This window comes from Crotalus tigris, unplaced genomic scaffold (assembly GCF_016545835.1).
Source record: "Crotalus tigris isolate CLP2741 ecotype Arizona unplaced genomic scaffold, ASM1654583v1 scf7180000024427.8105951120:4207309, whole genome shotgun sequence".
Taxonomy (NCBI): domain Eukaryota; kingdom Metazoa; phylum Chordata; class Lepidosauria; order Squamata; family Viperidae; genus Crotalus; species Crotalus tigris.
The window spans coordinates 3075216-3089919 of record NW_024100595.1 but is presented as its reverse complement, the minus strand read 5'-3'; the positions used below and the strand labels follow the sequence as shown (position 1 = coordinate 3089919).

The 14704-nt window shown below is 41.4% G+C and overlaps 1 protein-coding gene across 2 annotated transcripts; it reads left to right on the top strand.

Annotated features, from left to right (window-relative positions):
- Positions 1-1147: 1147 nt before the first annotated feature.
- Positions 1148-13043, top strand: LOC120302304 (sulfotransferase 1C2-like). 2 transcript variants are annotated; one of them, XM_039330476.1, is made up of 8 exons: positions 1152-1308; positions 5396-5587; positions 6407-6532; positions 6718-6815; positions 8615-8741; positions 9295-9389; positions 10511-10691; positions 12264-13042. In XM_039330476.1, the coding sequence occupies exons 2-8, from the start codon at positions 5431-5433 to the stop codon at positions 12374-12376; spliced, it is 897 nt and encodes a 298-aa protein (XP_039186410.1). In that variant the 5' UTR covers positions 1152-1308; positions 5396-5430; the 3' UTR covers positions 12377-13042. The 2 variants fall into 2 exon arrangements, with proteins under 2 accessions (XP_039186411.1, XP_039186410.1); XM_039330477.1 differs by lacking the exon at positions 6407-6532 and having other exon boundaries at positions 1148-1308; positions 12264-13043.
- Positions 13044-14704: the final 1661 nt, after the last annotated feature.

The following is a 14704-nucleotide window of genomic DNA, read 5'->3' as shown; positions in this document are numbered from 1 at the left end:
AATGTTATTGTTAGAAATGTTTTTTATTATGCATTTATCATATTATAGTGTATTCTGTATTATTGTTGCAATGAATAAAATGTTTCTTTTATTTACGATATTTTTTTCTTCAATTTATTTGTGTCCTCCTTTTTATTGTAAAAAAGTTGGTCACCTTAAGCTAGGAAAAGAACACATTGTTCCCAGCATTGCCTCTATCTGTCTGCTGTGCTAAAGTACAAAAAATTTGGCATTTGATAAAACAGTGACTAGAAGAGATACTAATGCAGAACATTGAGCCAAAACCAGAACGTTTTCTGCTGGGTATCACTAAGGATAGATACAATAAAGGATCACTATACCCATTACTACATATGCTAACAGCAGCAAGATTAGCCTTTGCACAAAGATGGAAGGATAATGAGACACCCTCAGAAGAAGAGGTAATAAATAAGATTTTATCCTGTGCGGAAATGGATAGGTTGACGTTAGAACTTAAGGATAAGAGTGAAACAGATTATTATGAAATCTGGAATAAATTGTATAATTGGTTGGGGAAAAATAGACGGAAAAACTCTGATTCAGCAAAACATATTGAAAATATTAAAATGAAAATTAAGAATACAGATGACAGGACCCACCAGAGAGAATATTTAAGAGAAAAAGAGACATTTGTTTGAATATGTGGATTACAAATTATAGAAATCAATTGTTTATGATCTTTCCTTACAAATGTAAACTAAGCAAACACACTGTTAACCGACTATTATGTGATTTCTGTTTTAAAAACCAATAAAACTTATAAATAAAAAAAAGAAAAGAAGGGCGAGGTTTTCTCCTCACGAGGAATCTGGCTGACCTTGCCTTCTCCTGCCTTTTCTCTGCCCTACGTGTTTCTTGGATCAGATGCGGAAGGCAGTTCCTCTTCCTCATCTCTGACCAGCTGCAGTTGCATGCTTTCCCACCAATTTTTGTTGCTAAGCGAGACAATTGCTAAGCAAATTTTACCCCAATCTTATGACCGTTCTTGCCACAGTTGTTAAGTGAATCACTGCAGTTGTTTTTGCCACAAAAACTTGGTTTGTTTTTCAAAAGTCTATTGAGATAATCATTACCATTTCACTGATCAAACAGTTAAAACAAATGGACTTTGGAATCAGACACCAGCTCCTTTAAGAAGTTGCTTGGATGCTGAAAATGTGATTGGCTCATGCTGACAACAGTCTAATTACTTACACCAAGTTGGGCAGCATTATTTTGTGGAAACAACACCTGAGCAGGTTCCCATTTCAAGTGATCCTGTCCTGCTTGATTATCACAGAAGGCCAGGTAAGTCCACACCTCCAGCCTTTATTTTAACTGAAGAGGCATGATTTTGCAGGCCGAACTGAACAAGCTTCTTGGATGAGAAGTGAAAATATTTTCAAAGAAAAAAAAAACCCAAGAAAGCCTAGTCGCCTTTTGGGGAAAAAAAGACACCTTCATGACAACCATGAGCTGGATGATAAGAGAATCTCCATAGATGCACTGCGGAAGAATTATAGAGTTTTTCTGTGTTTTTCATATTGGGTTGGGACGATAGTCAGCAAAAGATGAAATAGGCAAGATACAATGAAACCTACTGAGAGGAAGCTTCACAATACCATAAGGGACATGATAGCAGTATTCCAGTATTTGAAGGGCTGCCATAAAGAAGAGGGAGTCAACGTATTTTCCCAAGCACCCAGAAGGCAGGACAAGAAACAACAGTTGGAAATTGACCAAAGAGAAGCAACTTGGAATTAAGGAGAAACTTCCTAACAGTGAGGACAATTAACCAGTGGGATGGCTTGCCTTCAGCACTTGTGAGTGCTTCCTCACTGGAGGTTTTTAAGAAGAGACTGGACAACCACCTATCTGAAATGGGCTGGCTCAGGAATTCTGGGAGTTGAAGTCCACGAGTCATAAAAGAGCCAAGGTTGCCTACCCTTGGTATAGGGCAGTGGTTCTCAACCTTTCTAATGCCGCGACCCCATAATACAGTTCCCCATGTTGTGGTGACCCCCAACCACTTATACATCACCGGGTGCCAGGGGCGTGGCCAAAGAAAAGGGGGAAAAAATGGCGGACAGCCTTGTTTGGCGACCCCCGTGAAATGGGCGTTTGACCCCAAATGGGGTCCCGACCCACAGGTGGAGAACCACTGGTATAGGGTCTCCTGTTTGAGCAGAGGGTTGGACTGTCACTAGAAGACCTCCAAGGTCCCTTCAAGCTCTATTTTTATTGATATTCAACTATAATCTATAACCACTGTGGCCAAAGGCATACCAGGTTGCTAAAACTGAGTGTAGATTGAGGAAGCAAGTACAGTATTTGGTACTGGAATGGAAAGTCAACAGTAGCAGTGTGTGTGTGTGTGTGTGTGTGTGTGTGTGTGTGTGCGCGCGCGCGCGCGTACACACACACACACACACACACACACACACACACAAATCCATGTCTTCTACTGAAGTTGAAACTTTAGGAGAAATTATGGGGAATCCAATCAATTGTGGATGTTCCAACACTGGAGGTTTTTAATAAGAGAGTGGGCAACCACTTCTCTGACATGGTACAGAGTCTCCTGCTTGAGCAGAAGGTTGGACTTTGAAGATCTCCAAGGTCCCTTCCAGTTCTGTTATACTGTCCTATTGTTCCATCCTGAAAGATGGGAGAGCTATGGAAATATTTTGAGCGTGCAGGAAAGGTGCAAACTTTGTGTGGAAATATAATCGATTGTTGGTTAGGCTTTTCATAAGTCAGAGGTGAACAGCCCTCTACTGATTGAAGGACTCAGTACCTAGGGCTGTAATATTCCTTTTCTTCCGTTTTTGAGGCAATCACGTTTTTTTCCCCCTTACTGTTTTTAAAAATGCTAAACCAGTTGAGCTTACGTTACAGTTTCCATATACTTCCCAACTCTGAATGATGCAATAATACGTTGCTCTAATACAGGGGTTCTCAACCTTGGCAACTTTAAGACTTGTGGACTTCAATTCCCAGAATTCCTCAGCCAGCAAAGCTGGCTGAGGAATTCTGGGAGTTGAAGTCCACAAGTCTTAAAGTTGCCAAGGTTGAGAACCCCTGCTCTAATAACATGTTACTCGTTCTGGGGAATACGATATGATTTGATCAAACAGGAGTCAAGGTTGATTGATCCTGGATCCAAAATTTGCCCATTCTTGGTATAATCTCTGTTGAATGATATTTGGAAATTCCAGTAGAACAAGGGACCCATTCTGTTCATAGAAGTGCTTTTTTAATAAAAAAAAAATATATGTTAGCTGGAAAATGTGCTATTAAGCTCTTTCTGAGTTTTTATTTTTATTTTTGCAACATTGGACTAACCCAGCTCTCCTAAAATGTGATGGAAAATTGGCCTATGCTGTTCAGCCAACAATTATACTAAAACATACTCAACCAAACTAAAATTGCCAATAAATTAAATGTGACCTAGGTTGGGGAGGGGGACTTTCTAGACCTTTAAAGAAATAATTATTTATTCATAAGGAGAAAGTCAATAACAAGGTGTGTTTGAGATAAAATAGCAAAGGAAACAAAGGTAGAAATATGTGTATGTACATGTGAGATTAAAAAGTACATGAGTATCTTGAAAATTATTGACTTTGGGAGATTAAACATTCCCCAACAAGGTGGAGAAAAAAAGTAGAATTAGAATTAGAATATGGGCTGAATATAATTAGACACACAAGGAATTTGTCTCCGGTGCAGAAGCTCCCTTGTATTTGCAAAGGAACAGGGTAATAATAATAATAATTAAAATAACACCAATAAGTGGGGACAGTAAAAAAGATAAGAATACTACAGTCATGCAACACGGGTACATATTTGAGATTTGAGATTCAAACTTTTGCTCAAGGTCCTGAGAGACTTTCAAAATACTAAGGAGACTTTTTTCCACATTAAACACTGGGTGAGTCACAACACATGCGAGGCGGCTGGTATGTGTAAGGAAAGTTATTTGCAAGCAAGTTCAATTTGCAAATTACTCCGAAAGTTATTTGCAAGCAATTTGTGTTCTTTGCAAATTACAGTTTCCCAACTGCTGTGCCTAAAAGGCATTTAATTCATTTCAAAATCAAGTCGATGCCACTTCCACCCCCTAACGTTCCAATGCCCTAAAAGCAGGCTAAAAGTGGCACATTATCATTTTGCTAGTTTCGCAAGCTGGAGAAAACCCAGAGGACCCTATGGGCAATCCTCGCTTAATGACTGTCCTGTTTAGCAATCATTCAAAATTACAACACTGCTGAAAAAAGTAACTTTATGACCAGTCCTTGCATGTATGACTATCACTGCTGCATCACAGAGTCACGTATTCACTATTTGAGCACAGCTGGTTTCTTACAAGCAGAATCCATGGAGAAACAGGCAATAGATGCCAATTGTGGAGGTTAAGCGAGGATTATAGATACAAGAACCCAAAGAGAATCCGGTATCTGGCTTTTGAGATGGAGGTCTTAGGCCTGGGACTCCAGACCTCCTTCCCAAACTCCTTTCCCCTCAGTTCCCCCCCTCCTTCCAAAATCACTGGGAGGAGGAACTTGTGTACTAGGCTGTGACTGACAGTTCTAGCAGTTCTAGCAGCCAATCATTTTATTTTAAAAGGAAATGAAAGAGTAGAAGAGATTAGGTATGATGGTGACCACATTCATCTTAAAAATAGACCACAATACCCTGAATTTAAGACAATTTGCCCCCAAAGGGATGGTTAGTCAGAAAAAAACCTCTTCTAATACAAACAAAGCAACTGTAGTTTTGAAATCTTGGCTAGCATTGTAGCTCTGAATTGCATAAAGCGGGCTACCCTGAAACTTTGAAAGCATAACAAACTGAAGACAAACTGCTTTGAGTACATACAATGTCTTCCTTTATGACCTGAAGAAAAATGTAGTAAAATTATAGAATGAATGGAAAATGGAGTAGCTATTAAATCCAAATGTATGTTGTTTTCCTAAATTTACCCATTTACATAGCACTACGTAGTTAAATAAATTATAAATAATCTAGGCTGAATTGAATGTAGTGGGCTTTGTCCACCAAATAGGGATGATTGCTAAATGCAAAGAAAGATTTTCCCTTAGATCTGAAACCCGTTAACCTGAAGTCTGTTAAATCAAGATTTTTGCTAGTAATGTAGTTTTCCCAATAACACGAAAGCCAGTGGTGGGATTCAGCCGGTTTGCATCACTTTGGCAGAACCGGTAGCTAATTTTTTGTTGCCCAGGCCCAGAATGGACTTCTGGAAGCAGCATCCACACAGAGAACCGGTGAATCCCACCACTGACCAAATCCTACAGTTTGAAGGGATCTTGAAGGTGATCTTGTCCAATACCCTGCTTAGAGAATGTTTGAAAGAATTTTTTGTTTTCCTCAGATTTTTTTGCCTGTCTTATGTTATAACTAACATTCATGGAGCAAGGAAAAGATCCCACCTCAGAGACCCGTCCTAGGTTAAGTGAGGTGGAAGGGATTCCCTTACCAACAAGCATTTGTAATGAATGGGATCGAATCCAGTGTTTCCAAGCCAAGCCAGATGACGTACTTCTTTGTACTTACCCCAAATCAGGTAAGAATCTAGGGATGAAGTCATGTTCAGTTTGCGAGTATATAGTATCCCAAGCTATCTATGTTGTTGTTGTTAGTTGCGAAGTCGTGTCCGACCCATTGCGACTCCATGGACAACGTTCCTCCAGACCTTCCTGTCCTCTACCATCTTCTGGAGTAAATTTAAGCTCAGGCCTACTGCTTCAGTGACTCCATCCAGCCACCTCATTCTCTGTCGTCCCTTTCTTCTATTGCCCTCAATCTTTCCCAGCATTAGGCCCTTCTCCAGTGAGTCCTTCCTTCTCATTAGGTGCCCAACGTACTTGAGTTTCAACTTCAGGATCTGGCCTTCTAAAGAGCAGTCAGGGTCGATCTCCTCTAAGACTGACCGGTTTTACTGCCTTGCATTCCAGGGGACTAAAGTAAATTCCTCCTGACTTTGGACAGATTCCATTATTGATCCAGTATAACTCTGCTGGGTTTTCCAAGAAAGTCTGTTCAGCTGTCTGGGATGGCCATTAGATTGGGTAAGAATGATCTTGTATTGTCAGAAAGAATTTAATCTGGTTTAGTGATCCTTTGCAAAATCCAATTCCCAACCTTTCTTAGCTGCTGTACAAGCTGAAATAGTTCTTGTGAGGCTTTGCTAAATCTTTCTGACGATGATCAGAGGGAAGGTTTCTAGAGTTGCGTAATCCCTTTCCCCATTTTGGGGCTGGCAGAAGTGACAGAAAACCTGCAGAAAGGTGAGTGATTGCAGGCTTCAGCTTCTTTTGTGAGGCCTACATCGCTTCTGCCTAGCACAGGATAGACGAATGTCGGTCTCTCCCTCTCTCCTTAGGTACCACTTGGATACAAGAGATCGTGGATATGATCCAACAAGAAGGCGACCTGGAGAAATGTCAGAGGGCCTCTGTGCATCATCGACACCCATTCATTGAATGGGCAAGGCCATTCCAGACCTTGGGTAGATCTAACTAGCCTGCCACTTCCACACAGAAGCCTGGGAGAAGTTGTTTATTGGGGCAAGGGGAAGATGCCTAACGAGAGATCCTCAACAAATCTGTACAAGTAGCCAGACATGTCTTAACTATTAATTCAGGTCCAAATACGGATTCTAATCCTTTTTGTCTTTGGTGTGTCTTTAAACAGGAGTGGACCAAGCTGAAATGATGCCCTCTCCAAGGACCCTCAAGAGTCACCTTCCTGTCCAGCTGCTCCCTAAGTCCTTCTGGACCGAGAACTGCAAGGTATTTCTTGTTGCTGCCAAATCTTCTCCAGAAGATCCCAAATTAAATATAAACAGAGTCATTGACTACCTTCTTACTTACTTACTTCATGTTAGATTTATCTCCTACCTTAAGACAACACATGTCCTGGTTGCTCCTACCTTAGTCCCCTGCCCAGTGGTTGGATTCAAATATGTGAACCACCAGTTCTCTGTGTGGATGCTGCTTCCGGAAGTTCATTCTGGGCCTGGGCAACAAAAAATTAGCTACCGGTTCTGCCAAAGTGGTGCGAAACGGCTGAATCCCACCACTGCTCCTGCCACAAAAAAGTCATATGAAGTAGGTTGGGCTCTAAGTGGAGCAATTCCTCCACATTCCCATTTGTTTGTGGGAATGGAGTGAAATCCTTCTTACCGAGATGGTCAATTGTATACCTTTGGGGAGGGGGAGAAGACATCTCTTATCTGCTGTCACATGGGGAAAGATTTCTTGTCAGGGCTGGATTAAGGCCAACTGATGCCCTAAACCAGGGATGGGGGAACCTTGATTCTTTTATGACTTGTCCCCACCCCGCCATAAGCAAAGTTCAACAATTAGCTGCTCGACTCTTCCATTCCTTAACATTAACACTGTTGAAAACCAGAGTTGAGTGTGGCAGTGAAAGGCAATGGTCCTCCCCAACTCTCTGTGGTGCCACCCCTTCCTTCCCTTGATTCTAGTGTTTCTCAACCTTGGCAAATAATAATAATAATAATAATAATAACAACAACAACAACAACAACAACAACAACAGCAACAGACAGTAAGTGCCGCCTATCCAAAGAAGCTGAAGAATCAGTGGACCACCTGGTAAGCTGTTGCAAGAAGATTGCACAGACTGACTACAAGCAGTGGCATGACAAAGTAGCAACAATGGTGCATTGGAAGATCTGCAAAAATTATCATTTGCCTATAAGCAAAAACTGGTGGGATCATAAAATAGAGAAAGTCATAGAAAATGATAAAATTAAACTGCTCTGGGACTTCAGAATTCAAACAGACAAGCACCTGCAACATAACACCCCAGACTTAACAATTGTCGATAAGAAAGACAAAAAAGTCTGGATAGTGGACGTGGCAGTGCCTGGAGACAGCAGAATAGAAGAGAAAGAACTGGAGAAGATAACAAAATACAAAAACCTACAAATAGAAATAGAAAGACTGTGGCAAAAGCAAGCAAGGGTAGTACCAATAGTCATAGGCTCCTTGGGTGCAATCCCAAAACTGGAGCACCACTTGAACACCCTTGGCATTGACAAATTCGCTATTAGTCAATTGAAAAAGGCGGCCTTACTAGGAACTGCTTCCATCCTGCGACGATATCTGTAATACCATCAAACATCCACATCTGCCTATCCCAGGTCCTGGGTAAGGACTCGATAGGTAGACAAAATGCCAAATCCAGTCTGAACATCTGGCTGACTATGCGATGATCAATAATAATAATAATAATAATAATAATAGTAGTAGTAGTAGTAGTAGTAGTAGTAGTAGTAGTAGTAGTAGTAGTAGTAAAGTTGGAAGATACCTTGGAGGTCATCTAGTCCAACACCCTGCTCAGGCAGGAAACCCTATACCATTTCGGACAAATGGCTGTCCAGTCTCTTCTTAAAAACCTCCAGTGTTAAGACATATGGACTTCAACTCCCCAGCCAGAATTCTGGGAGTTGAAGTCCACCTGCCTCAGAGTTGCCAAGGCCTTGAAACATTCAAGCACAGTGCTATTTTTACTTATTGCTTAATCCAGGACTGTTTTTTTTTTCCTGCTGTTATTGCCTCAGTTCATTTATATGGCAAGAAATCCCAAGGATTGCCTGGTGTCCTATTTCCATTTCCAAAGAATGAACAAAACGTTACCCCATCCTGGAACATGGGAGGAATATTTGGAGATTTTCATGGCAGGCAAAGGTAAGTCAGCACCCCTTTCTTGTTTTTTTTTTTTTTTTGAAAGGAACAAGTAATTGGGAGGTGGGGAGATTTCAGTAAGGTAAAGGGCAGATTACATGCGGGAAATGATTATTAGATGCATTATTAGTAAGCCTTGCATTACAAGAAAGTAAATTGCACTACAGGGAAAATCTGCATCTGCAATGAAGGCAGGTTGATGATGGCAGAAGCAGTTCCAGGATCCTTGGTGCTCTCTGAGCTTGGTTGTTTTCTTGAGACATTTTGTTACCCAACTAGGTAACTTCATCAGTGCTAGATGGAGTAGGATTTGCAAAATCCTTTGTATCTAGTTTGCAAGAAAACAACCAAGCTCAGAAAGCAACAGGGGCCCCACAGTTCAACTAAGAGCTACAAATATTCGCTTATATGGGGGTCATTTTGCAATGTTTTCAGGGTATTAATGGAAAAAAGCAGGAAGCCCCAAATATTTGAAAACAGTGTTTTTGTGCATCTTGCTGGGATCTTGACTCTGAATTTGATGGCTTCTTACCTTTCTCTGTTCTGTATTTGCCAGTGGCCTGGGGCTCTTGGTACAATCACATAAAGGATTGGTGGAAAGCAAAAGATATTTACCGTGTCCTGTATCTCTTTTATGAAGACATTAAAAAAGTGAGTTCTGGAAGGAAAGTCTGAATGGAAACAGGACTGGAAAATTATGTTTTTTCTCTCTCTCTGTAGCTCCTTCTCCTGCAGGGGTGAGATGAGTACATTGTCTTCACATTTTTATGCAAGCCAATGAAAATAATGGGGATCTTAAAAATAAAAGTTCTTTTCCTCTTTATGGGATCCTAGAATTTATTAAAATTTTTAAAAGGGTAACAATGATCTCCCCTTTTGGGAACAATGTCCACTTACTTGGAAAATGTTATGAAAATACCGTATTTTCCGGTGTATAAGATGACTTTCTAAACCATGCAAATCGTCTCTGAAGTTGGGGGTTGTCTTATACGCCGAGTCATCTTATATGCCGGAAAATACGGTAATTTCCGGCGTATAAGATGACTTTCTAACCATGCAAATCGTCTCCGAAGTCGGGGGTCGTCTTATACGACGGGTTGTCTTATATGCCGGAAAATACGGTAAATTGGTTGTTAGAGAGCTTGAGTTAAGATCTGTGCTGCCATGGCATTATTTCGGTCTACTTTTTAAAGTAAGTAGGGTTGTAGCTTTGAAAATTTGCTCATTGTTTTCTTCTTCCTCGTTTTTTTTTTTTTTTTTTAGATCAATGAGTGTTATGTCTTTGGTTGGGACAGGAATTGGTCAATTGGCTTGTTGCCTAAGCTTATGTAATGGACTGAGAGAGAATGGCTGGTCCAACGTCACCCAATCGGCTTTCATGCCTGAGGCGGGACTAGAACTCTGTTTCCTAGTGTGATTGGCCCAAGGACACCCAGCTGACTTTCATGCCTAAGGCGGGACTAGAATTCACAGCCCTTTGGTTTCTCGCTTGGCGCCTTAACCACTAGGCCAAAGTTTGCAATTTGCTCATTGTGACTGGTCTTTTTTGTTAGCATGAGGACCGATTGTTAGCGGGTTGCCAACATGTGTGTTTCCCTCGCCCAGCCAGGAGGCAGCACTGTTGCAAAATGATGGTGGTAAGATCATCAAGGCACACGTTGAATCAGTTTGAGGATTTAGAGGCTGGAACCTTACGCCACCTTTTCTCAAGTCTTTCTCAAGAAAGTTCTGCTTCTCTTTTATCCATCTCTGCTATCCTTCATCTCACACAGGACCCAAAGCGTGAAATCCAGAAGATAATGCAGTTTATAGGGAAGCAACTAGACGTGGCAATTGTAGACAAGATTGTGCATCACACCTCATTCGAAGTCATGAAGCACAACCCCATGGTTAACCGAGCTAATGCACCCCTGTCTGTCATGGACCAGTCCATTTCTCCATTCATGAGAAAAGGTATGCTTTTTCCCACTTCCCGGCAAGTCACTAGAACTGAACTGTCTTTAAGTATCCTGCATTGCAAGAAACGTAGAGGAATCCTGGAGAAATACAGGTTTTCTGTGTTTTGGAACATGTGTGTAAGGAACTGGAGTATTTCTCCATGATGATTTATCAGGACCTGACATTATAGGTCAGTGGTGGTGAACCTATGGCACGGGTGCCAGAAGCGACACTCAGAACCCTCTCTGTGGGTACGCGCACCGTCGCCCCAATCCTAGGCCTTCAACTGGGTTTTATAAAACCTTTTAGCTTTAGGCCTCCGCCGCCGTGTGCAAAAAAAAAAAAAAAAGGTTCAATCAGTCAATTTCAACTTCTTGTGGGAAAAAAAAAATATTTTGCAAAGTTGGAATTGATTGATTGAATTTTTTAGTCCCACCCAATCTGCTGTTACCACCACAGCCACGCCCACCCCATGGGCCACGCCCACCCAATGGGCCACACCCACCCAGCACTCGACCATGCATAAGTGGGTTTTGGGTTGCAGTTTGGGCACTCGGTCTCTAAAAGGTTCGCCATCACTGTTATAGGTTATTAAACAGGCCTGGGCCATGACCCCATGCAACCAAATACATGCCAGATGCCAATTAACTGAATTTTGACCACATGAATGTGGGGATGCTGCATCGGTTGTAAGTTACAAGGATGGGTTATAAGTCACATGCTGTTGTGATTTTGAACGGTTACTAAGTGAATGGTTATATATTGAGGACTACCTATAATGTTCTTCGAAAGGCTGAATTTGCAAAGGCTATTCTTATTACAGTTATCTCTTGTTGATAATTCCAGTACAGTAAATTCAGCTGCCAAAAAGGCCAACATAGTGCTGGGCTGTATTAACAGAGGGATAGAATCAAGATCCCATGAAGCATTAATACCATTTTACAATGCCTTGGTAAGGCCAGACTTGGAATACTGCATCTAGTTTTGGTCACCACGATGTAAAAAAGATGTTGAGACTCTAGAAAGAGTGCAGAGAAGAGCAACAAAGATGATTAGGGGACTGGAGGCTAAAGCATATAAGGAACAGTTGCTGGAATTGGGTGTGTCTAGTTTAATGATGAGAAGGAGGAGAAGGGACATGATAGCAGTGTTCCAATATCTCAGGGGCTGCCCCAAAGAAGAGGAAGTCAAGCTATTTTCCAAAGCGCCTGAAGGCAGGACAAGAAGCAATGGATAGAAACTGATCAAGGAGAGAAGCAACCTAGAACTAAGGAGAAACTTCCTGACAGTTAGAACAATTAACCAGTGGAACAACCTGCCTCCAAAAGCAATGAATGCTCCAACACTAGAAGTTTTTAAGAAGAGACTGGACAGCCATTAATCCAAAATAGTATAGGGTTTCCTGCCTGAGCAAGGGGTTGGACCAGATGACCTCCAAGGTCCCTTCCAACTTTATTATTATTATTGTTGTTATTATATGAAATTAATGTCCAGTGTTATTGGGGTTTTTTTTACCATTTCTAAGGCTCTTGTAGAAAGCACCACTTAAAATTTCCAAGCAGACTATATGGTGTGATTGCCTTACAGGGACGGTCGGTGACTGGAAGTACCACTTCACCGTGGCTCAAAATGAGTGGTTTGATGAAGACTACAGGAAAAAAATGTCGGATACTGATTTGACTTTCACTATGGAACTCTAAGGATCCCTCTAATTTTCATTTCATTTGTTTTTCTGCTATCACAGTCTCACACAGTTCTCCTCCTGCAGCCTCCACAGTGCTAAAAGTCTGGATGATTAATCTTAGACCATGTTTTCAGGAGCCTCGCTTGTGCTAGTTCTGTAGACCCTGTGTTTTGTTAAATTTTAAAAAACAATGGCCTTAAGTTGGAATTTCTGATCATTCTGGGACTTGAAAAAAATACCCTGATTGCTTCAAACTAATTTTGATTAGTTTCGTTCTAAATGAAGGGCAAACATATGCAGACCCCAGCGCCATTGTGGTGAGTCTCTGAACCACCTCAGATCCTGCTGGTGAAATCTGTCTGCAGCGATGTAAAGTTTCATATTGTATTTTAATGAGGCTGGAAATTTCAGATTCACTCCTTCCGGTGATTGCATGGCTAAACTATCATGCTTTCTAGGACTCTTCATGGTTGAAAAATTTATGCAGTATCACAGGATTTATTTTGAGTAGACTTAATAAGGAGTTTAAAGAATTTTGAACCAGGAACCGGCTGCAGGGTTTAGATCAATGGTTCTTAACCTGGGCGATATTGCCCCCCAGGGGGCGATTTTTTTCAGGGGGCGAAGGAACGAAAAGGGGGCGATATGGGGGCAATGGAGCGAGAAGTTTTGGGGACACTTTTGAGACTTTTCGTACAGTGAATCGCTGTATATCTGTTGTAAAAAACATCAGATCGCTCACTGTTAGTGGATTGAATTGTGTTTTCAAATGTTCCTCCAGCTAGCTTCAGTACAGAATGCCGTACATATGTAAAGACGCATCGCTTATCTTCGTGCGCGTTGCGCAGTAGCCTCTACCCATACAGTGGCACGCTATTGGCCAGAATATGGGAGATATGGGAAAAAGACTAGAAATAAATAATTTGCATCGATATGTCCTGATAACAATTTTAAAGTAAACAAAAAAAGTGTTTGCATAAATTGAAGAATTATTTCCTATGTTGTGATTGAGAGGTTATTTTGGGGGAGGGGGGCGATGACAACTTCCTCATTGGCTCAAGGGGGCGATTCGTTCAAAAAGGTTAAGATCACCTCGAGGCCCCAAACACACACACACAGAGAGAGAGAGAGAGAGAGAGGGAGGGAGGGAGGGAGGGAGAGAGAGAGAGAGAGAGAGAGAGAGAGAGAGAGAGAGAGAGAAATATTTTAAAATATTCCTTGACACTTCTCTCTCACCAAGTGGAAGAAAGAGGTCTTTTGAAGAAGGAATGTTGGTGCAAGGGTGGGGGTTAGATTCCAGAAGAAAAAAATGTGTACAAACTAACATCAAATTCTGCAGGCACTGCATTAATCCATCAAAGTGACAGAGAAAACAGTTTCATTTGACAAAAGCATAAGGCGATGGGCCTTGAACCCTTAGCCCCCAAGGATGAATTGAGAAGTACACAGGCAGGAGTATGCATGATTAAACCTACTTTGCAGGTCCATTATAAGCCTAGGGGTGGCATTCAGACAACATACTAACCTTAATTCATTATTTGCGGTTTACAAATAGTAGCGTTTAGAACTTCCCATTCCTTTTCTAGATTATGAGACATCACCAGGACTGCTTTTATGTTTATTACAAAAAACATAGAAACACATTTCCAACCCAAGCATTCCTGCCCCACAAAAACCTTTCAAAGGGGCATCGAATTTATTAAAGGTCAACCTGCAGGTAGGCCTAAGAACTATGGATCTGAAATGAACCAAACCAATTCTGTAAAATCGGGACTACATTCTTATAATAAGAGCCAATATAATGTCATGTTCTTTAATCATCTGAGCATTGAGGTTGTGATGCCATTTCAGGGCTCTCCTGGAGGTCTCTTTTCTCAGCTTCTGGTTCTCTACTCCTAAAGGTTTGTCCTTGGCTGAAAACTAGGTTAAGGTTTTTCTCCCGGTTCGACTTCTCAGTGGCCCACCTTTGCAGCACCGCTTGTGGCCAGTTGATTTGGTAATAGTACTGTTCAACCTTGGGGGCATGTGGAGACTCTTTTTCCCTATGAACATCCGTAGTTATCTGAGGTTGAAACACCAGAAGACTATGGTTACTCTTCACAGGAGGTACGTTTTGGTCATATTTTTCTGATTCTTTGGCAAGGACCTCCTCTGCATCTTTTGCAGGAATTAGAGGCAACTTTGGGGCATCTACACCTGTGGAGAGGTGAAAATTAAGAGAACACAACAATGTCTTAAGACTGCAAAGAAGAAGCCTCCATAATATAGCCCACAATGGAAGCACCTACTCAACCTTGGCTGATCTTGAAAAGCTAAGCAGAGACAAATCTGGTTAGGTCTTTTG

Excerpts from the sequence above, each read along its gene's own strand:
- LOC120302304 (XM_039330476.1), top strand. The coding sequence starts at position 5,431 with ATGGAGCAAGGAAAAGATCCCACCTCAGAGACCCGTCCTAGGTTAAGT. Across the intron at positions 6,533-6,717 it reads AAGGCCATTCCAGACCTTGG|GAGTGGACCAAGCTGAAATG; the intron begins GTAGATCTAACT and ends GTCTTTAAACAG. Across the intron at positions 10,692-12,263 it reads TTCTCCATTCATGAGAAAAG|GGACGGTCGGTGACTGGAAG; the intron begins GTATGCTTTTTC and ends ATTGCCTTACAG.